General features: G+C 39.0%; 1 protein-coding gene across 3 annotated transcripts in view; it reads right to left on the minus strand.

The window, feature by feature from the left end:
* LOC111568352 (A disintegrin and metalloproteinase with thrombospondin motifs 7) overlaps nt 1-24,592 on the minus strand; it is a 168,430-nt gene that overhangs the window by 134,601 nt on the left and 9,237 nt on the right. Inside the window, exons 3-4 of one of the 3 annotated variants that reach the window (XM_055011116.1) lie at nt 6,423-6,494; nt 1,373-1,556 (exon numbers count right to left, since the gene is read on the minus strand). The exons of 1 other annotated variant lie outside the window; for it this stretch is intronic. In XM_055011116.1, coding sequence (XP_054867091.1) covers nt 1,373-1,556; nt 6,423-6,494 — 256 coding nt within the window. The remainder of the gene's footprint in view (nt 1-1,372; nt 1,557-6,422; nt 6,495-24,592) is intronic. One more of the 3 variants, XM_055011119.1, reaches the window with a different exon arrangement.

The following is a 24,592-nucleotide window of genomic DNA, read 5'->3' on the forward strand; positions in this document are numbered from 1 at the left end:
CGTTTGTACTGGATGTTTCATTTATTGATAGCAATTGCAGGTAAGTTATCATTCAGTCAACATTAAGTCTCCAATAAACCAAAATTATACAACCTGACAACATTCACCTGCTTGACACGGCGTTTGAGCACAGTCCAAAACTGTTCTGCTTCATTCTCCAAACGACACACCTGCCTTCATTCATTCATTAGCCGGTATATATGCAGTCCACTCCCTACGGTGGACAACCCCATGGCTCCTAAAGCCACACCCACACAGTCATACCGACACTAACAATAATCAAAACAAAGAAATCATATTTTGGCTCCAACAATCACTGATGGTGGAGGTGGGGTTCTGGTTTGGGCTACTGTTATTAAAGATGAGCTAGTTAGACCTTTTCTGGTTGAAGATGGACTAAAAATCAATTCCCACACCTACTGTCGGTTTTTAGAAGATACGTTCTTCAAGCAGTGGTTCAGGAAAAAGTCTACATCGTTCAAGAAAGCTGTGATTTTAATGCTCCATCCCAGTCCTCCTCTGTGTGGCTATCCAGCAAAGACCTGAAAGATGACAGAATCATGAAATCCTCACCAATCTAAACCCTACGGAGAACTCTGGGCCCTTTTTAAACATGCGGTTTACAGACGATACACCTCTCTGAACATCTCTCTGCATCTGGGAGGCTGTGGTTTCTGCTGCAGGAAAAGGTGATCAACAGATTCAGAAACTACCAGACTCCACGGATAGAAGGATCCTGACAGTTCAAGAAAAGAAGGATGGAGGCTCCTGACAGAAGAACGACGGCTACATCAGTCACTGAATATTTGTTGAAATGTCAGAAGTGTCTATTTGTAAATTTCAAGTGTTTCTGTTCTTCTTACTCTGAAGTGAAAAAAGAATAAATGGAAAAAGTGATTTTTGTTGTTTTCATTTAGGTGCATAATAATTCTGTTGGATATTAATTGTGCACACAGAGATGTTCTCCTGAGAAAGCAAAAACTCACTTTTTTCTTTCTAGGTTTGAGGTTTATTAACATTTTGGATTGACTGAGAGCAGTGTGTGTTATTTCAAAAATAAAATGAATCCTCAGTAATACAACTTGCCTAATAATTGCTCACAGTTTATTGACAGACTCAATGCATCTCAGTCTCTCAGTCTACTTTCAGGGTCAATTAACATCAGTCAGAATCTCCAGCGGCTCCACTTTAGTTCCTTTATTATTCTGCAGACTATTGCAGACTCATGAGAGACCAGAAAGCTTAACACATCGTCGTCTTCTTTCTCATTATTCAGTGTGTTATTATTGATCAGTGGGTAAATCTGACTGCACACAACTTCACAGAACAAAGAAGAAGCTTTTCAGAATGTAAATGAATAAGAGGTACTTACTTTGGTTTCCACAGGTACCGTTGTGAGCTTGTTTCCCTGAGCTGGGCTGAAGGACTGGACTCCAGGGGGGAGGAGAGGCGTGGCGTTTGTAGATGGCATGAGGCTGTGGAGCTGAGAGGTCGTCGCTCTGCTTCTCCAGAGGCTGGATGAAGAACTCCTCGTCAGACAGCTTGAAGAGTCCCGTCTGAAGAAACAAAAGGATGAAGGTCACTTTTCTCTTCATCTCATTAAACATTTGATCATCTCTTTCAATTCGACACAAATGGTTTAATCTTTTGATGCTGTTAGGATGCTGCTATGAGGCAACACATCAGCATGAAGCAGCAAAACGTAGTAAACTCATACATTTTCTTGTGGAAAGATAAATAATCTGGAACTATTGTGATCATCATTTAAAAGTCTAATAATTTATAAAGCTAAAATGGAGCGCTCTCTGCTCACTGAATGTGAGGATTTTGAATCTGTCAGCTTGTGCTCCAGCATATTGTGAATGGAGTTGCTCTTTTTAAAGTCTTTTTGTTTGCATTTCACTGCACATAAATGAGCAATGTGACAAATACAAACTCTGAACTTGAAATAAAATAAAACCTGATAATAAAAAATACTGCATCACCCACTGCATGTCAACCACACACAAGGTTTATATCACATTCAACATTCACAAGATTTTCACATTATATACACTTGAAGCTGTCACTAAAGGCACAGCAGCATTAACAGATTATTCATTATTTGTGTGACCATTGACGCATGACTGTATTTTTTGCAGAACAAGTTCCAGTTGAATATGTTTTAATGAAGAATATAATCACACTGTGCAAGTCATGATAATTTTCACGGTTGTCAGTTGTTCTCTCAACTAACCGATAAGTTGAGATATTCAGTTTACTGTCCCAAAGGAGGAGAGAAAACTGAAAATATTCACGTCACAAGCTGCAATGAAGAGAATTTTCACTTGTTAAAATAACATTCAAACCAAAGAATGATCAGATTAGTTGGTGATGAATTGAATATTTGACGGCTAAACGTTTTTTCGCTGCAGCTCCACTGCAGTTTCTGCACAGTTTGAAGCAAAGACAAGCAGCTTCCTGTTGAACAGCTGCAGGCAGTGTTCAGTGCTCATCACATTGGAAAACTAAATGTTTGTTAGCATTAATGTAGAACGTATATTTTGGCCTTTTTGTGTTTTTTAGATAGATTTGCATTAAGATAAACAAAAAGCTTTTCCATTCTGCAGCCATCTGCAAAGAAACTTGAAATCCACTGTCCACAGAGAAACTGAAAATTACACAAAAATTTTCAAAAACTCTTTCCATCTGGTACTGGGCTGTACTTCTTAGTTATCTCCACAACTAAATAACCAATGTAGTACAGTATATCTCCTGAATCAGAATTTGGAGGGTTGAAACACTGATTTGCTCTCAGCACACAAAAAACCAAACCCAGTTAGCCTCCAGTGGGGCAGAAACAGGTCAGTGTGTCAGGTTTACGGCAGCCAAGGAAAGATCAAATGTCTGCTAAGTTACTGCTCCCTAAATCATGCAGGCACCGAGCCAAAACCAGATTCCAGTAGCTGTAGCAGCACCCCTCCTCCTCCATCCCTGCCTGATATTTAATTCTTGTCCACCTTCTGCTCCGGTTAACTTTCCCTCAGCTGTTGCAGACTCTGAAGCTCAGACAGGAAACTGTAGAAAGACTTCCTCCCATCTGTTCGACTGAGAGGAACAAAGATTGATCACGTTCAAAGACTAGATGTTGCTGCATCTGTCATGAAGGATGTGATAAAAAACAGACAGATTTCTACAGATGTTTGCAACTGTTAAAGCAAGACTTTTAGGTAGTGCTTCTTTGTTTTTGCCTCATCCTGAATCCAGCATATTCAGTGCGTTTAACCAGACCTGTCAGCTTGATCCTAAACCAGAGGAAAGAAACCAAAAATTTAGCCTCCAGCACAAAGTATAGGGACAGAAAACAGGGCAAATAACTAATAAAGAACCTTAAAATATAAACTGAGCAAGAAAATAACAAATAAAGTAGATAATATCTCAAATTTAGCCTCCAGCACAAAGTATAGGGACAGAAAACAGGGCGAATAACTAATAAAGAACCTTAAAATATAAACTGAGCAAGAAAATAACAAATAAAGTAGATAATATCTCAAATTTAGCCTCCAGCAAAGTGTGTAGACTCAGACATGTAGATAATAAAGAACCTTAAAATGGAAGCTGAGCTGGACAATGACCTGCAGGACCGAATATTCAGAGTCTCGTCATTTTCTTTGGCATGTTTTGGATTCTTCTGTTGCTTGTCGTCGTAAATAAAACCACAGCTGAGTGAAAAACTGAATCAGCAGCGAGTGGATAAATGCAGCGAACCACTGAGGAATAAAATCAGCTGAATGCAGGATTTCTGTCTCTGTGCCCGAGTGGCATTTCTGCACATTTTCACAATATCTGCAAAACTACATGCTTCAGCAATCCAATTGACAGCAGTTTTGACATAAAAACACAACAAAATAATGCAAATAAAGCCCTATAATCACATCTCACAGCTCCATAACCATGAATGTGATGTAGATCCAGTGTTTAAAGTGCATTAGAGCAAAACTTCTGCTCTGTAAATAACAGAAGGCTTATTTATGTGAGCTGTGAATCTTTGCAAATGTCACGTCGTCTCTGCAACATTTATTTTACCAGTGACTGTGTTTAGCTCTGAGATCGTTGTATTTTTAGTCGGACCCTCAATTTGCACGGATCTGGCACCTCACCCTGTTTTCTAGGAATAAAGTCTGAGGAAATATCCAAGCTGGAGCAAACAAAATATGGTTTATTTTTAAGGCAAAGGTTTCAACAGAGATGCTCACTTTCACTCTGTGGTTCAGAGATGTGAACACAGCAACAAAACGTTCAGGCTGATGCTGGATGAAACTCCTTACTGCACATGTTATTAATCTGGAGGAAACACCAATGTTCCCTGTAATTTTTCCTGAGTGTGAGCAAACACACAAACTCCCTGAGCGTCCCTTGGACCACTGTGAGCAACATCAGACGTGTGCACTGTGGTCACACCAGCATCACATCCATTCAAGTTACATGGTTCATTAAAAGAATCAAATTACAGCATTTACATTTCTGTTAAAACACTTTGTCAACAGGAGCCAGTTGAAGGCTGCAGTGATTTTAGTGACACTACAATGTATAAGAGTGAAGTTATTGAATATTTGTCTCTCTTTACTGTTGCAGCGCTTTTGTAAATTGCAGACGGACCCTGTTCACTCCATAGACACCAATGTTATTCCTGTAGCTTGAAAGAAAGCTACTTTTGATAAAACTGGGCTTGTAGCACATTGTCTGCCTTGCAACAATGGGAAAGAGGCACCGTTTATGTTTTGACAACCTATATCTAATGAGTTATTGATGCTGGAAGTCCGAATCTGTGAATATCTTTCCAACTTTACTGAACTTGGGGCCACTACCACCTAAGGAGTGATATATTTAATTTTGAAAAAAGAATTTAGCCATACTTAAAGCTTTAAGTGCTTTATTAACACGGAACTAAAAATTTTGTATTGTTTTATTATCACAGGTTCTGTCTGAAAAGAGGTGGCATCATTTTAAACAGTGAAATCAAACTAATAAAATGTAATGACCAACCAGTGAGCAATACTGGATTCTACAAAAATATAAACAACTTTTCTTTTATATCTAAATCTTATCTTAACACAGTTAATGTATTAACTTATTTATGTGTGTATGCATGTATTTATTGATTTATTTAGTACTGTTAACATAGAGTTCTGAGTGAATTTTTCTTAAGATAGGCAAAGGCCATTTATTGATTACATATAGGCTGTTAAATGTTTATTAAAAACTAAAAAGCATTTTAAAAAAAACAACTTAGGCATTTATTGAGTCACTAAAATACTGTAGAGTACAGACCACATCAGCATGATTATAAGCATCCTCTGGTAAATTAACAACCAGATACTGATGTCTCTCACCATATGGACTTCAGGAGATGATTAGATGATGATAAACTGTGACCTACTGGTTGGGTTCTCTCTGTTCTCATGTTTCTTACATGTTTGTCCCCTGACAGCTGGGTCCTAATGTTTTTTGAGCAACACACCATACTATGACGTTTTTACAATGATGGTTCTACTATGGAACCAGTTTGACATGTTCAGGTGTTCTTTGTGGGAAAACTCAGAGATTTCAGGGATCAGAAGGTGGTTTTCAACTTTCTTTGTTAACTTTCTGCTTCAACTTTAAATTAAATTTCCTTCACTAAGCCAGCCCTCTGGACTTCCAGTAAGCTGTGTTCCTATTGGCTGTCCAGGTGGCAGCTTGGTGTTATCAGGAACACCTGAGCAGCTTGGTGTTATCAGGAACACCTGAGCAGCTCAGTGTCTTCCTGCTTTATTTAGCTGCAGACAAACTTTTCCTCTGCTTCTCTTCACCACTGAGGTTTGGCTCCGTTGCTTTAGTTTGTTCTTTAGGCGTTGGCTTGCAGCTTCCAGCAGTAAAATCATCTTTAATGTGTTTCTTGGTGTGTTTTAGGGCTTTGTACTGGATAGTTGTCTTGGTAAATGTGGTTCTTTAGCCACAGTTAGCACATGGTGCTAATGTGTGCAGTGATTAGTGGATTTGCTGCAGCTGAGTTGTCTTTATCTTGGCTGTAGTGAGTCTTTAGAGGTTTTTGGTCAGACACATTCTGTATTCTTGTTTGAGAACCAACGTTGGTTGTCCAGAAGGTAAGAGTTCCTGTCCTGATTCTCTGTTCTCAGAGGTTCTCTGGTAGGCTGCAGTAGACTTTAGTGTTTGGGTTGTACTAGTTTGGTTTTTGTATGGTTTCATTTGGACGACTATCTTGAGGCCCCTCCATGTGATTTAGTGAGGTTTTCTGGAACAGTTCTACAAAGCAACATGCAGCAGTAGAGACTTTGAGAGTTTTTAGGAAGTTCTGGAGACCAGACTTTAGAGCAGCAGAAACATTTGTCAGCAGTTTGAGCAGGTGAAGGTGAGCTTCAGAGTAGAAATGAGACAGAAACCTTCTTGACCCGTGTGGTGAGATCCTGTACCAAGAGTTTGAGCAGGTTGTGAAGAGTCTGTAGTTCTTTGGTCTGAAAACAAAAGAAGAGTCGACTCGTTAAAGGAGAAAACAGGAGATATTGTTGGTTCTTCTGTCACTCTGCAGTTTCCTTAGGCTGAATATCAAGTTTATATTTTAAATGATTTACCATGTGAGCCCAAGAAGACTTCAATAAACTCCCTCCATCCCCTGGACACAACATATTTTATTACCATGTTAAATCTTTTTTTTGTTTGTTTTTGAGTTTTAATCATAGTTTTAGCATAGTTTTTTTTTCTCTTTGCTTGTTTAGTTTTGTAATCTGTGTTAACGGTGCTAAACAAATAAAGTTGAATTGATAAACTGAATAATTAAGTATCTCATGATTGTGACAACAGAAGTATTTTCATTGTGATTTCGGGGTTTATTTCATTTTCAAGGTTGGGGTTAAAATCTTGACAGAAAAAGAAGATTAAAGAAATAAACTACATAACAAAAAGCAATTAAATCAAAGGGAAAAAAAATTAATACTATAAAACTTTTAAAAAGTTTTATTAAAAAGATTTAAGAAATTTAAGATGTAATTTTCTAATTAAACATTAAATTTTTTATTTAAATGTTTTGTCTTTTTAAAGGTTTAATAATCTAATTAAATGTTTTGCATTTTTAAAAATGTTTTATATTCTTCTTGTTTAATTGTATTTTTTTAAATGTTTAATTATGGAAAATATTTTGTCTGTAGTTTTTAATATTTGTATTTTAAAAATTTTGTTTAATTTCATAATGACATATATTGTATCTTGTTGAATTATCTCATTCAATATTTTGTCTGTTTAATATAATTTAATTGTATTTAATGTTTAACTCTAACAAAAGAGGACAGTTTAGATAAGACTTGAGAATGAGCTTATTTTGAACAAACATCTCAGACTTTCTGAGCTTCAGCACCTCTAGCAAGATATTTTAACAACAAGCAACTCAAGAGATCCACAAGTTGGAGAGAGTTAGCTTTAGCTGAGCCAAAGAACATGTGGGACGCTAACCTAGCAAACATTTCAGACTTTTCTCTGTGAATTCTGAGAAATAATTTACTATTTAATGACAGAGCTACACATCTTAACTCAGTCTCATTAAAACAGACTCTAATTCAGTGTCATCCATCCATATTAAAGTGCAGTTACCCAAAATGTTTGTTGCATGAGCTCCAACAAAACCTGTCCAGGTAGAAGGCCACTTTGACAAACAGGAAGTGGAAGATTCCAAGCAGATTTATAGAAGGGGGAACCGGACTGTACTAAGTGTGGTGGAGTATAGAGGGGTGTTTTGTGGGTTTTTAAGGCTGATAATGATTATTAGTGAGACATTTGGAGTAGATATTCATTTGCAGTAAATGAAAGTATTTAAAATCTTGGAGTTAAACTTAGAAGAACATGAACTCTAACAGAAAACTTTGTTGATACGTTTTTGTTTTGTTTACAGATGTTAAGTTAAAGGAGTTTTATTCGTAACGTATAACCAATCAAATCACTCCAGAAGACAGAGCGAACACAGGTAGATAAATGTTCAGAGCCAAAGTAGCGTCATTTTCAAATGTATTTATTACCGTAAATCAGTAAAAAATAAAATACTGATAATCAGTAAATCAGTCAGCCCACAATTACTACAATTCTACAATGTATGTCTCTTTCCTTTGACTTGTTATTTGTACTATATACGATGTGTATGATGGTGTTTTTTCATAGCAAAGGCTATACTATGATGTTTACTAGGAGACATACGATGCTACTCTGGTTGTTCTGGCTTTGGGCTGCTGCACTCCTCCTCTGTTGTTTTCTGGATTGTACTCAGCTGCATGCCTTCGTCCATCCGGCCTCCGTTGACTCGTCCCGCCTGCCGTCTCTGGAGCTGAAGCTGGATTGGAACAGACCAAAGTACAGTCCAATCACGATGCCAGCTGCCTCTCAAAAGGCTCCTTCATCTGGCAGGTGGCAGCACTTCTTCTGAGGGGAAGCTGAGCTGGTCCAGCAGAACTTTGGAGATGTGTTCCAGTGGTTGGTGGATGTGTAGGGAGATAGAGAGGGACCTTTGAATTGTTCACAAAGGAAAACAGGGAACCCATTGGTAGTTTTAGTTTAGGGTGCTACTGTGGTGTGTTTTTGAGTTTTAAGAGGTGAACAGGAAGAGTTTTTTTTCGTATTGACTATCTTTTACTTTGTTCCTGGTTGGATTGCCCATCAATGTCAACATGAAGTTCACTTTTAGTTCTGTTTATTTATTTTTATTTTACTAACACCCATTTGTTTTTAACCCCCTCACATGTTGTGTTGCTGTAAACTTACTCTTTCAAATAAATTCTCGTCTAACCCTCTGGAAACCAGCGTTTGGACTGTTTTTGTGTTGCTCCTCACCTACTGACAGCTGTGGACTATAATCAATAATCAATCTTTATTGGTCATTGCACACTTTCATATACAACGAAATTTCATTTGAGCTGCCCTGCCAATGACAGCTCTGGCTGCTGCACAGTGCTGCGCGCACCTTTCTTGAGGAAAAAAAGAAAAAGGACATGTAGGGATCTGGGTAGGGATAGCAGAGGGTAAAAGAAAAAAAAAGGCTCGTTGTACCAAATGAAACCTCCAATGTTGGGAAATTCAATTTGAGAAGGAACCTAAAAAAAAAAACAAACCCGCAAACAGGCAAAGCATGACGTTAGACAAGGATAGTTGGGATAAGGATGTGGGGTGGAGGAGGGGGGAGCACCACACAGTTAGCCGGTTCCCGTGCAGCAAATTACTGCATGGATTCCTGGCTCCTGTGTATAGTGAGGAAAGCCTGTGGAGGCGGGGGGGGGGGATAGATTTCACCTTTCCCCTGCTGCTCTCAACAGTTTTAGACCTCAGCTGTAGCGATTCTCACCCTGATGGCTTCCAATCTGCGAATCAAATCAACAGTCACACCGAGCAAATTGTTCATCTCGAGTTCGTCATACCGAGAATCAGCAGCCGTGATCCGTTCGTTTGCATAGACCAGCAGAGTTTGGACGTTGTTTCTATCTGCGGTCTTCCTGATTTTCCAGAAGCTCAGGCCAGTGAACAAGCCAATTATCAGCAGGCCTGTCATCATAAATCCGAATATATAAATATCTTCCACATCCTCCACGGATAGGGGTGCCAGGCACATGATCCCCTTCCATTTCCCCCAGGCGTTGATCACGTAACCAGAGGCGAAACTCCCATCCGGGCAGGTAGGCTCCCCTAGGCCTGTGCTCTTTGTGGCGACAATCTTGTCAATTGCATTGAGAGACCAGTTAATCAATTCCATGATGGGTGTTTCGAAGGTCCAGTGCCAAGCGATCGCTCCAAGTCAGACAGACGAGACGAAGACGAAGAAATGCAGCAAGCAGGGAAACATGAGGGTATGAGGAGGAACAGAGATAGCGGAGCAAGGAAAAGTGCGACCGCCTCCTATGAGAGCTTAGAGCAACTAAAGGCTATACTGTGACGTTTTTAGAGCGACATGCTATACTATGATGTTTGTTGGGCGACACGCTATACTATAGGCTTTTTTAATTGACATATTACTGACGTTTTTTTGTTTTTTTGTTGTTTTTTTTAGCAACATAAGGATTCGAACAGTTTTAAAAGTTACTATACTTTTACTTGTGCAATGAAATTATTATTCTATGGCATTTTTTAGATGACATATTATACTCTGATGTTTTCTTGAATTACATACTATTTTGACAATATACTGCACTATGACATTTTTTGAACCACATATCATACATGACAATTTTAGGCAACATCCTATCATTTTGCGCTTTTTGAACCACGTAATAATCTATGGGGTTTTTTTGCTGACATGCTGTACTATGAACTACAGGCCATACTATGTTATTCTTGAGTAAAGCATACTATACTTTGACATTTTCTGAACTACATCCTATACTATGGCGTTATACACAGAGTGCTCTGGTTACATGTTGATTTATAATCTAGATTTTTTTCTGTTTTGTTTTTTGACAGGATTACCACAGACCTGACCGTGAACACCGTTGACACCCACCTCAGGGAGACGCTGTCTAAGATCTCAAGGCTGCTTGGTCGTGGTCTTTCTGGCACGTACTCTTCCAAGATGAGCCGGGAAGTTTAACACTGATGGAATGACACCAGGTCTAAGCCGACAAATTTCCAATTCCTCCTCAAGCCATAGTCTCTGGGAAACCTACATGGAGTAAGAAAAGTAGACAGACAAGTAAATAAGTATGTACACAACATATTAAAAAGAAATCATGCTAATAAATTAAGTACAAAGAACCGAATTCGCCAATATACTGGAGACCAGAGCTATTTAATTTGATAAGTATAACCTTGTTTAGTAACATTTCAATTATTTGAGAACAGTCCTAAAGAACTACCTGTAATCCCAATCATAAAATGGGTTTGGAGGAAGAACATAGATGGTAATCTGGATATACATGAGTTAGGCTTTATAAGTACTATTGGTAGTATTGGTGGTAGTAATAGCAATATGACTACTACTAGTAGTACATTAACTGCTGCTGATACTGGTACTGCTACTACAATTTGTAATACTTTTACAAATGCTGATACTACTTCTACGACTCTAACAGCTGTTTATACTACTACTGCTGCTTGTACTTTTAGTATTACTACTACTGCTTGTACAACTATACTACAGCTACTATTAATCGTCTGGTATTTGGTTGTCAAGCTGCTAGCTCGCCTTAGCGTTTTGCTAGTGGCTAACTAGTTAGCTCTCATAGACTGGAAGCTCTCAACAAGATTTAATAATGAAAAAAGAGCCAAAAACTATTCTTACCTCTGAAAAGTCATTCCAAGTTTCCTTGTCTCAATCGTACGACGTAGTGTGTAACTGTATGCAGCACAGTGAGCCGGCATACTTCTTGTTTCCGTTTTCACGCCGTCTACATCAACGGAATGCACTGAAACTTTGCCCCCACTAGCTTAGCCTCGCTGTAGCACACAGCTCAAAGGGGCGTGTCCTATCTACTCATTCATATCTATGACAACAACAGTGGCTGCACATAAGGACGCCTGACGTTGATTAGCTGCGTAAATACCATTACATACAGTCTATGGTAAATACGTATGTGAATCGCATCATTGGCTGCAGCAGCCAGTCACCGGTCACTCACTGACTCACACTGAAAAATAGCACAGAATGAATTGTTACGTGTTTATTTTATTTACAATTTAGGTTGGATTTTTTTTTGTGTGCGCAGCGCAGATTTTCTGTGCGCAGAGACCGTGTCAGCAGTGCGCAATTGCGCACGGGCGCAGCTTAGAGGGAACAGTGGGAAACACTATACCTTATCCTCGATTTAACAGAAAATGTTATGCAACTAGGATGTGGCTACCAACGTGTTCTGACTGGCCGGTGCTGGAGAGAAAAACAACAACAGTTACAGTTTAACCAGATAAAGCTTAACATGCAGGTCTGAAAGCAGAACGAGCCGCCGAGCATCCAAACAGGATCCTGGACATTTATTCTCTGCTGCAGAAAAACCATTCATGCTGCTCTCCACCGCTGAGGACACTTCAAATGTACCGACAATAATTACAGGTTCTTGAACATCCACTAATTTGTGCTCATTAAAATGAAGCTACTTAGGTTTTGTTATAGCAGTATGCAAATATAGAGAAAAGTACAATGATGCAAAACTATAACAAACAAACACTAATTTGGTCATCAGCGGTTTATAATTTCAGTTTGTAGGCGGCTAATTACAAGAAACTTTCACGCCTAGATGGAAAAACTAATGAGTGTTTATTAATGGTGAGCAGCTCACGCTGAGGCTGGATGATGAGGGTGTGAGCATAGACTATGTATAAAGTCTTAAAATCTTTATTATACAGTCTGTGGGTGTGAGTCTGTGGAGTAGCAGCGAATCATGTCTGATCAGGAGACACACAAACAACAGATGCTTCAATAGACGCTCTGACGTCTGAAGCGTCGATGCTGACACTCTGAAAACAGGTTTTTGTGTCAGACAGTAACTCTACGCTGACGCCATATGCACACGACACACCAAACAACAACAACATCTGGATTGTAAATCTGCACGGTGAAGCAGGACGTATCATTTAATGAGGCGACTTCTGGTTCAACTTTGAGTTTTTATGGCTAGAAAGGTGGTTCAGTGGTTACTGGGTTACAGTTTGCCTGTTCTAGAGCTAACAGAGGGCTGGACTGTTATGAAGGCGGCTCTCTTCAACCTTTCAGATCTCCATGGTAACTGATGCTGCAGAGCTTACCTGGTCAGAAGCAGGTTCTGTTCAGTTTCAGATTTAAATCGGCTGGAAGAAACGTTTCCCTTTAAGCAAATCGTTTCCTAATGATTATCTGGGTCAATATATAACTGCAGGTTTTTTACTATCATAGTCGACATTTTAGCTGTTTTCAGGCCTAAAACCGACATGACCACTTATAACCAAACACCACAACATTTTAGAGAAAGATTCTTCTAAATATCATATATACAATTTATTTCTACAGATATTGTAGTAAACCTGTTGACTACTTTGTATTAAATAAGTCAGAAAGCCTTGGAGTCTGGCCAGTCTTTTCTTCAGGAGGAAATGACATCATGTGGAGCAGGTCATGTGATCTGGAATTAACACACTTCCTGGAGAGGTTGCTTTGTAACGGGGAACTTAGTGTAAAGGGATTTAATTTGTTATTTTCCATATAAAATTTGATATATTGCCATAAAATAAATATTTGTCATGATTATCTCACCTTAATTAAAGAACACAATCCAAACTATTTCTGAATCAGCTCATTTTATTATTGTTTAGCTCATTAGAAGGTGGTTGGTATTAAATTCAGATGGTTATTTAGTTGACATTTTAGTGATATCCTATTAATAAGTGATTGTTTCTATAATAAATAATGATGGAATTTATCAAGACATGATCATAATGAACATAAAAACATGAGTTTTTAAAATTTTAATAAAAATGTATGCAGATATATCCCGTTTCACTGCTGGTACTGCAGCTGATAGAACCCAGATTAGAGCCCAGATTATTCTACTGGTATTTATCACAGAGATTATTCAGTCAGTAACATTAATTTCACTTTGATTTGGCCATAAATTAAAGTGATTTCCTGCATTATGGAACAGATTGAAAAGCACTTCAATCCAACATGTTTAAAAAGATGAATTTAAAGTTTAACGGCTGTAATCTGCAGTTTTCTCATTGGTAAAATGAACACAAATAATCCACATTTAACAGTTTTCTAGAAGCATTCCTGTCAGTCAAATGATGGTTAAACATCAGCGTGAAGCAGAACACTTGAGTTGACTTAGAAAGTTGAAAAGCACCTTCCTGATCCCCGTTATCTCTGACTGGAGCTGCATTTGAACTGAACTTGCTTCCTGGTCCCTCCCTCCAGTCAACACCTCCAGAAACACCATCTCCTGACCAGTCAGCTCTCCTGGAATCTGGCATCAACACTCCTAGAAGAACCTGTGGATTATGGTGACTTTTCAGAGTTTGTCTGAACCCTTTTCTTTCCTCAGATAAGCGAACTTCTCAGTGGAGGACCTTCAGTGTTTTTCCTGCTGTTCTTTAGATGATCCTAAATCAGCCCTGATGAAGCACTGAAGCCTCATCGGCTGTAAATGATGTTTTAATATGTTTTCTGTAGATGCTTCCAGCTTTGTTTCACACATCCAGACTCTCTTGCACAGTCCAGCACATCTAATAGATTAAATAACAGTAATTACAGTCAGATCTGGGTAATGATGGGCAGAGATATCGTTAAGCTCATTAACTTCACACAGCTACTGGATCTCTGACGGCTTCTCTTACTGCAGTAGATGTTCTGTTTCTAAATTCCTCGTATTGGTTCAGGGTTTTAGTTTGCTCTTGTTGGGAGGAACATGCAGCTCAGTTCATGTTTGTGATCGATCATCTGCTGCTGGATCCACAAACTGTGGATGGACTTAATGAGATGCTAAAGAGCTTCGTGGAATTGCTGAGCCTCACTGCAGGTTTAGAGAAGCCAGAAAACAAAAAGGCATACTGGATTACAGATGCTAACTTGATCTGTAGCAGCTCTCCACACACAGCATTCAGAGGGATTCTGTGTTTTTACTAAATGATAATATCTGTATTCTAACACAATTGGTAAAATCTGTTAAATTTCAGTTCAAAAACATGTTTTTTCATTCATTTTTCAATTAATCTAATTTTTCTTTCAACAGAGCAAAGAAAATCTCATAAAGCTCTTAACAACCAATCTCCATCATATCTTAAAGACCTGATAGTACCATATTATCCTAGCAGAACTCTTCGCTCTCAGACTGCAGGCTTACTTGGAGAAGTGACCTGTAACTTCTCTCTAAAAGTAGAATGGGAGGCAGAGCCTTCAGTTATTAGCTCCTCTCTTGTGGAACCAGCTCCCAGTTTGGGTTCTGGAGGCGGACACCCTCTCTAATTTTAAGACCAGGCTTAAAACCTTCCTTTTTGACAAATCTTATAGTTGGGACTGACTGGGGGACCCTGAGGGGGTCAGCTGGAGTCTTCCTCTTGGACGTCCCTTAGTTCTGCTGCTATAGGCCTAGGCTGCTGGAGGACCTCTCTGGATGCACTGAGCCCTTCTCTATCTACCATTATATTTAATATATATATACCATTATTGCATTACACTCACTCTGTTTCTCCCTGTGTCCTTTCTCCGAGTGTCCCTGATCCCAGAGCTGGATGCTTCAGATCTGTGGTGGTTCTCCCACCAACTGGCCTAATCTCCATCTGTGCACTCTAAGAAATTTCCCTGTAAATTTACAGTAAAGAGCTGGCAGCAAAAGTTGCCAGCAGCGCACTGTTATTTTACAGTAATCCTACCGTATTATAAAACAGTTTATTACTGTAAAAAATATTACAGTATTATCCTGTTTAGAGAGCTATTTCCTGGGGCTTTCAAAATGAAAGCCCCAGGAAATCGCATAGCATAGAAATGGCTCAGACAAGAGATGACTTTTCAACATTAAGCTTTTATTAAAGCCAACTCTGTATCAAACATAGTTCAAAAACTGACCTATTTAACCCATTCAATTTCAGTAACATACAATCATTTCCTCATGCTGAACAGGTTCCCATTGTGCATGTTCTAGTTCAGGATCACTGAGTTTGATTGAACACATTCAGCAGCTAACAAATGTCAAGTAATTCAAGTCTTGTAAAATAAAATCTATAAAAAAAATTAATGATGTTTAACAGGTTGTCAACAATCTGTTTAAAAATTGCATATCACATTTCAGGTACCCTGCCTTTAGAATCAGCCTGTCATAACTCATGATCATGTTCAATAAACACCAAGTCATGGAACAAACCTGGAACTGAAGTATTTTATACTAAACCCAACACAATACTGAGACTTGTTACCTTAAAATGACAACATGAACATCTGGTTGCAGACTGGGCTTTTCCTTTGTGAAAGTGAAGTCCTGTGTGGAGAGGTGCTGTGGGTTTACATGAAGTCCCACTCAGAGTCCATCAGTCTTTTTATAAAGGAGGCTACATGTGGATTTACAGTAGATGTCTTTTTCTGGAGCAGCTTCCTGACCTCTGGAACATCACCTTCTCCTGGCTGCCCTTTGTTCCCCTCTCAGGGTTGATACCAAGAAAGAGCCTACAACGAAATGACAAAGAAAGAATATATTAGGTGTGGTAGGCAAAGATCCCTTGAACATAATATGGAACTCTGTCACATTCATCAAAAAAAAACATACAAACAAAAATAAACAGGAAACTCAAATTATTAAGCAAAACAGAGGCTTTAGTTCAGTACACATTTAAATCTAATTTTTGCAGCCGTTTGCATAACAAGCAAGTTTATCTTTCCTAAGTGGAGAGAAAAGCAACATGACACATCCTACAAACCTTTTTAAAACTTGAAATTACCCAAATGGTCGAATGCAGACAAGTACATGTGGAGATGTGATAACAGATCAGTGGAGCATCACATTGGATATTTGATGGAAAATTACACAAAAGACAGAGATAGCTAACTTTACCTAGTTGGATCTGGTTGCTTAGAAATTCATTTTCCTGGTCTGGTTTAAAAGAAAGACCCAAAGTTTTGTCCACTCTGCAGCCAAAGGGGAGGATGCTAGCTAGCTAGCTGCTAGCTAACAGTGTGGGAAACGTTAGCATTCATGCTAGCGACTCGTGGCTAACACCAAGCAGTAACTAACCTGGCTATATTTATGTTACTGTCAAAGAATAAAACATAAAGTAGACTGACAGAATTAAAAATAAGGCTGACTTTTTAATAATCACAGTTACCTTGTTAAGTGAACCGGAGCAGGATGGATCAGCTACAGATGGTCCCTGCAGGTCTGAGCCAGCCCGAAAATCGTCGTCCTCACTTCTTCCTTTTCTCCCAGTTTTTCCCTCAGTAATGAGTAAAATCCCCGATACATACTATTTTAAACCTATTTCGTCACTTCTTTGTGTTGGCTGTTTGCTAAATGTGGTGATGTGCAGGAAGATTTGCTGAGACGAGTAACAGTCGGACTGCAGCAACAGTCACACTCAAATCAACACAAACCAGAAAAATACTGTAATCTGCTGTAAGATTGTACGGTAGCTTGCTGTTAATATTTTGTTCTTAAAAAACACGTGAATTTACAGTATTCAGCTGTATTTACAAAGAACGGTATATTACTGCACAAAATATGCTGTATTTTTACAGCAATTTGTTACAGTGTGGGATGCTGCTGCTGACCTTCCTCCAGCCCACTGCTTCCAGCTGCCCATTTCCATCAATCTACTCTGCATCACCCTCACTATACTTGATTTGCTGGTCTACATATTTTTGAATTTATCACCAGCTATATATGTAGTATATTTATGCCAGAGCCGTACATCATAACAGTAAACTATGAATGAGTTTACATGTTAGCTTCTACTTAGTATGAATCATCTAGCTTATCATACATGTAGCCAACTGTGTGTTATATGTTCCTTGTCCCCACCCCCCTCTTCTCCACCCCTCTATCTCAGGGGTCGGGAACCTTTTTGGCTGAGAGAGCCATGAAAGCCACATATTTTAAAATAAATTTCCGTGAGAGCCATATAATATTTTTTACCACTGAATACAACTAAATGCGTGTATTTTAAAGTAAGACCAACAATTTCAAAGAATAACAAGAGAAGCACTCCACCAAGACTGTTCGTTCCTCAATTTGAGTATTCGGAAATCACGGCAACATAGAATCTAGCCATTTAACATAGATCGACCCACAAACTAAATATATTAAAAAAAAAATGCATGAGCACTGGCATGTTTTGTACATGCCTACGTTATGTACAAATACCGAACTGCGTGACCGAAATATGTAGTGGGTCGAGTGAATTGATACGGGTAACTGACACAGCGTTCACTTGTTGTCATGGTTACGGTACCGCCGTGCCGGCCGCTTTATCTCACAATGAGAAATCCTTAACAAATCTGTGGATCCAGACTATAAGCTGCATCACTGACAAAATTTAATAAGGTGGTCCTTGTGTCATTTCTGACCTTCCCTGAAAATTTCATCCTAATCCCTTAGTTTGAGTAATGTTGCACACGGACAGACAGATTGTCAGAGATGTTACTCCGCCACGTTCCCTGGTGGAGTAATATCTCTCTGAATTTATTCTTTTTAATAACGCTGTTATACTGAAGCTAACCAAAAAATAAATAAAATACTTCTCACCATTAATGCGACTTCTGGTGCTGCATGGTTTTGCTGATGGCTTTGTAGTCTGGTTGATACGCGGTGAAGTTAAGCTTCATGCAGGCGTGGAGGCTTCCATCCGTTAAACGTGATCGTAGGTTGGTCTTAATGTCTTTTAGATGCGAGAACGACTGCTCACATGTATACGTAGAGCCAAACATGGTCAAAACAGCAAGACTTTCCTCACGCAGTGTGTCACCGGCAGCATACCTGGTAATCACGCTGAACTGGGATAAATGGCTGACGTCTGTTGACTCATTCAAAGCGAGGGAAAAGTATGGCGCTGCATTTATGTCCTTCACTTGTGATTCCTCCACTTGATTTGCCATCATTATGCTACGATCGTGAACAGTTTTTGCTGACAGAGGCATGTCTTTTATTCGTTTGTTTATCTTGTCTTTAACCGAAAAGTCGTCAAAAAGTTCATTGGACGCTTCAAGCATGAATGTTTCGGCATACTCGCCATCTGTGAATGGCTTTCCGTTCCTCGCTGTAGCTAAAGAACCAGCAAAGCTAGCCGAATTCCAGTCACCTCGTCTGGTCCATACACGGAGTTGCTGCTGGCTAGCTTGTACTCTGCACAGTAGCTCTTGGCATGCCTTCTTCCTGCTGTCCCCCCGCTGGATATTTCCACGTAAATGTAGCATGGCGTGTGTCGAAGTACCACTTTATTTTTGACCGTTTCATCGATGAAATTTTATCATTGCATATTAGACACACCGCAGAACCAGCTCTCTCCACAAAGGCGAATTCTTCTGTCCATTCCTGCTGAAATGTACGGTATTCCTCATCTTTTTTTTCTTTTCGCCATCTTCTTCGGCAAAACAGTTTGCCCAGCTAGCTGACTATTTGATAAAAGGAGGGACGTTTACTTCTTGACCTCACAACGACCCGGGTAGGCTACCGCATTATCCAATAAAAATAGAGTTTTGGTGTCGCACCCGCCTGTACCCCGAAGGACAGCTGGGATTGGCTCCAGCCACCTGCAACTCTGAACAGGAGCCGTAAAAAATGGATGGATGGATTAAAATGCATGAGAATATTTTACATTTTAAACGTTATTTTTTACACAGTGATTTCTGTAATGTTTTACTTTAAAATGTCAGCAGAATTATTCATTACTTACCGTGTTAAGAAATGTCAGCTAATATTATCTGCGAGCCAGATGCAGTCATCAAAAGAGCCACATCTGGCTCGCGAGCCATGGGTTGCCGACCCCTGCTCTACCTCTATCTCTTCCCCTCTATCTCTATCCCTCTACCTCTATCCCTCTACCCCTCTACCTCTCTATCTCTATCCCTCTACCTCTACCCCTCTATCTCTACCTCTATCCCTCTATCTCTACCTCTCTACCTCTTCTGTCCCTCTCAACCCGTCCGGCCAGCAGCAGATGGTTTCCCCACATTAGAGCCGGGTTCTGCTCAAGGTTTTTTTCCGTTAAAAGGGAGTTGTCCTGCCACTGTCGCCTTAGGGCTGCTCTGGGGTTCAGGCATATGGGTTCTGTAAAGCATCTTGAGACAATTTGACTTGTAGTTGGCGCCATATAAATAAAATTGAATTGAATTGAAATAAAGGCAGCAAGTGTGGCAGTACTGTAAAGAACTGTCAAAAATGACAGACACCTGTAAAATAAGGATACTTTTGCTCATTAAAATATAATAAAAACAGGGTAATTTTATTGTTAAACGGACAAGACCGAATCATCATTTGCAAATACAGATTCTGGATGTGGATATTATTCACTATTTCGGTCCGTTTTTAAGGTTAACAAGTAAAATAAAATTTTAAAAAATTTCCTGTGATTTTACTGTTTATTATCTGTAATTTAACAAAACAGGGAATCTGTAAAGTAACATTGAATGGTTAAAATGGATTACTGTTAATCACCATTCATTTCTTTGTTAAAGATTTCTGTATCATTGCCAGATAGCGGCATGGCATCACTGTAACCATGACAACAAGTGAACACTACGTCAGCTGATTGTGATCCTACTACAAATCCACCGCTGAGGACCACGAATATTTATAAAACTGTAACTGTGAATAATTCCTACTTTTTAAAGAAAATTTTAATAGTTTGAAGACATTTTAAAGTCATTTTGGGCCAATTTTAAGGCATTTTTTTTAACCCTTCTCACCATCCCAGACAATTAACTCATTCTGGACAGGTTTTGAACAGTTAAGGAGGATTTTTTGTGCAAGTTCTGGACAAATTTAAGTCATTTCTAGTCATTTTGCACATATTTCAGGTCATTTTTGACAAATTTTGACAACATTTAGAGAACACACTTATTTTACATGGTCAGATTTGATTCATTCTGGATGTGTTTTTACTGTTTTTAGTCATTTTTGGAACCCTTCTAAGCCATCCTAGATGTTTAACTCATTGTGGACAGATTGTCAACAGGAAAAGAGGATTTTTTTTGAGCAAGTTCTGGACAAATTTCTGACAATTTTGGATAAATGTGGAGATTTGTTAAAGATTTCTGTATCATTGTGAGATAGCGGCACGGCGTCACTGTAACCATGACAACCAGTGAACACTACATGATCACATGACTGTGATCCTACTACAAATCCACCACTGAGGACTTATCAGGACTTATCCATCAGAAATGATCCAAGGAACAACTGATTAAATTGTGGGGGTGTTTCTGAGTCCCATCAATTCCTGCTGCCTGCTACATATTTAGATCACGTGATTCGGTATTTGTACATAACGTACACACGCAGATCACACGCCTGTACTCTGAGGAAGGTCATTGTGTTTGTGGGTACATCTATATTAAATGGATTCTATGTTGCTGTGATTTCTGATCATCAATAACTAATAAACAAATGCTGCATTTCTGACATGGGGGAATGAGCAGCCTTGGAGGAGGACTGCGCTCTCTGAGGGCTTTTCTTGTTTGTATATGTTAGTACATTTTGTGCATAATTTTCAAAAAATAAAAATTGGTAAAGATCTTATTTCTGCTATCATGACTGCTGTAGATTTGATTAAAAAAAACTTCTCTGCTGTGAAGAAATACGAGTACCTTTAACTACATTTGAGTCTGAAAAGATTCATAGAAACCTGTCAAGTAATGTTAAATGTGTGCTGAATAAATCTGATTATTCTTCCACCTACATGCTTAAAAGGCTCTCAATTTATAGGAAACTAAATCTGCTGGGTAAAGACCCTAAAAGGCTGAGTAACTAGGCTGTGGTAGTAGTGGATGGATGGAACATAAAAAGCAGAAAGCTTTAGATGATTTATTCAACATTAAGCTTCATTTTTATACTCCAAGTATAAAACATTCCTTTGACTTTTTCCAACACTTATTCTTTGTGTTTTTACATGTGAAGCAGCAGACAGTTAAAGAAGAGCTGCTAGAAAATTAATTTAATACTCAACTTGATCTTTAAGTGCACAGACAGCTGGTTTAAGGAGCTCTTTACGGTGAGTTCTCTAGTGCCGTTTCAGAAGAGGAAAGTAGGAATCCTCTTACATCACTCTGGAGAAGCAGGAGGTCTGAAGACGGGAGGACATAAATCTTCAGTTGTAATAGAAGAAAATGTCTTGAAGCAAGACAGCTGATAACACATTGGTTTGAGGTGAAAGTGTGTTGTTCTGAAAATGCTGATTTTAAGGATAAAGCAGGAGATTAGTGCTGCTGTCTGATGACACACCAATATACCGGCTTTAATATCAGAATGCAGCGCCACCCAGGAACTACTGTCAAAAAAATACTTTACGAGAACAGAAAAATCTGGGACATGTCAACAACATTACAAAATCTGCACCTGTCTCACTTTTCATCTGTCAGAAGTATTTATTACTCCTCCATCACAAGGACATTTCAATGATAAAACATCTGCGGCACATCTGTCAGAAATTTACATCATTTCTGCTGCATGTTGGATTTAAATGGAAGAAAAAAATGGATTTGAAGCCAAAGTGCTGATGTTCTGCATCTTTCTGGGGGTTGAAAATAACATCCGTCTTGGTTTTTTGATGTCGTGGTAAAACATGTCTTCAGCAGCAGCTGGCAGTCTGAACTCTGGCAGCAAAGAAAGAGACAAAGTCAACAAACTTGCAGCTTAAAAGTCATCAACAGACTTCAGCCCGTTGGCAGAGCGAGGACCACACCGGCATCCAAACACACCGAGGAGGAAATCTGCAAGTGTGTTTACGTCTGTTTAATGTGCAGCAGCTGACCAGTAAAGCAGCTGCAAGCTGACAAAAAGCAGCTAGCGCACTTAATCCAAGGTGAATGTTTGTTTCAGGCCTAATTAACGTGATAAGGTGCAGAAAAAAAAAAGAAAGATTTTTTTAACCCTCGTGTCGTCCTGTGGGTTAAATTGACTCATTCTAAAGTTTGAAAATGTGGAGAAAAAAAAAATTCTCACAGTGGAACTTCTGATGTCCACATTTTCAACATTTTTGGGAAATCTTTGAACATTTTTTGGTGGAAAAAAAGAAACGTTAAAAATGTTTCTTAAAGAAAATATTAGAAGTTTTACTGATATATACACTATATTTCGTAAATACAACATTCAGTTTCATGGCTATGTGGACGACACTCAGCTCTACCATTCCATCTTTTCTCCACCATGTCACCCCAGTTCTCCAACACCTTCACTGGCTCCCAGTCACTCCCAGCTTCATCTACAAAACCATTCTTCTGATCTTCTCAGTTCTCCATAACCTCACCCCTCCGTACCTCACCGATTTCCTCCACATCAACACACCCAGCGGGACTCTCAGATCATCTTCTACCTTCACCCTCACCATCCCTCCACCATGACCACCATGAGCTCCAGAACTTCAGCCTCACCATCCCTCCACCATGACCACCATGAGCTCCGGAACCTTCAGCCTTTGGAACCCAGCTAATATCAGAAACATCAAAATGCTGGGCATTTTCAAATCCCATCTCTGTTCAAACAAGCAAACTCACTTTGACTTCCATTCTTCTTTGTTCTTCAGTTTTTTTTTTTTAAATTGCTGAGTTTCCTTCTTGTAAACATTTTAAATCTTTATGTTGTTAATGTGTTTTAACGTTGTCTACTCTGTACGGTGACCTCAGTGTTCTGAAAGGCACCTATAAATAAAATGTATTATTCTTAGTCATATTGAAGGATTCCTGCAGAGATCTTAACAGTGATGTGGAACAGTTTTTTTTGTGTGACTTTTTCCCTTTTCTTGCATGTAGGTAGCACCATACATGGTTTGGGAAGTCAGCAGAGAAATAAACATGGAGGACGTAAAAAAAACCAACAACTAAAAACATGAATTTAGCAAATGTTTGGTGGACTTGGAGATATAGGCAGCAGCTTTTAGTGACTAAAACTGAATGTAAATTCTGCTTTAAAGACGTTCTGATGTAATAAGACCTGAGGTGTTATCAAATATTAAGACTTATTATTAGTTTGCTTAGATAAAATACACCGACTACATGCGATGACGTCCTACTAGACAACGGGTTAAAGTGGTGAAGAGCATTCCAAAATCACAGTGCATTATATTTCTACACCAAGCTGCAGGGACTCAAGCCACAGCTGCTTAATTTAGCGATATTTATGACACAGCTGCACACATGCTCAAGATATTCGGTTCCTATCCAGCTAAACACCAGAGCTGGGAATGAGTGATCCAAGACTCTATTTGGACATAAACAGGTCTAGATTGATGCAACATGTTCCATCAGCAGCTTTTGTTTGTAAATCTTTGCACATTACAACATTTACAGCTAATGGAGAAGGATGCAATGAGAAAATCCATGCAGTCACTGATTGTGTTGCTCTGTGGGAAGAAGTTTCATATTCAGAGTCTGTTCCAGCAGTGGAGAGCTGAAGAAGCTCTCTTAGCACGTCTGACCTGAAAGGAAAGCTGAAGCAGCAGCAGGAGACAAAGATTCAATCAGCGCCTCACAGCTGAGATGAAAAACATGACAGTAAAGAGAGAAACTGGTGTGAAACCTGATGGATAGATGAGTGAGACGACTTGAATCCATGGATGATGTGAAGGTAGCGGCACGTATCACGTAGTGATGAAATCTTTTTCACATCCAACTCCAATGAAAATGAAACTTCTCTACATTTTTTAGATGCACTTGCAGCTAATTTCTGCTACAAAAAGTTTCCTATCGTCAAAGCTTTTCTATTCTTCACTAATTTATTAAAGAGGAAGTCATTTCTAAATTGGAAAACAGAACTGAGCTTCAAGGAATAATAAACTACTTCTGCCTAGCTGAAGGCATTGTTTGTTCTCTTGATTCTGAGTAGATGACATTAATTAAAAATGTGTTCCATCCTAAACAGGAACCAAACCAGGAAAGAAATGTTCTCATGAAAAAGGTCTTGATTAGTTCCACTGCACATGTGGCAAA

The sequence above is a fragment of the Amphiprion ocellaris genome, chromosome 1 (genome assembly GCF_022539595.1).
Source record: "Amphiprion ocellaris isolate individual 3 ecotype Okinawa chromosome 1, ASM2253959v1, whole genome shotgun sequence".
Lineage (NCBI taxonomy): Eukaryota > Metazoa > Chordata > Actinopteri > Pomacentridae > Amphiprion > Amphiprion ocellaris.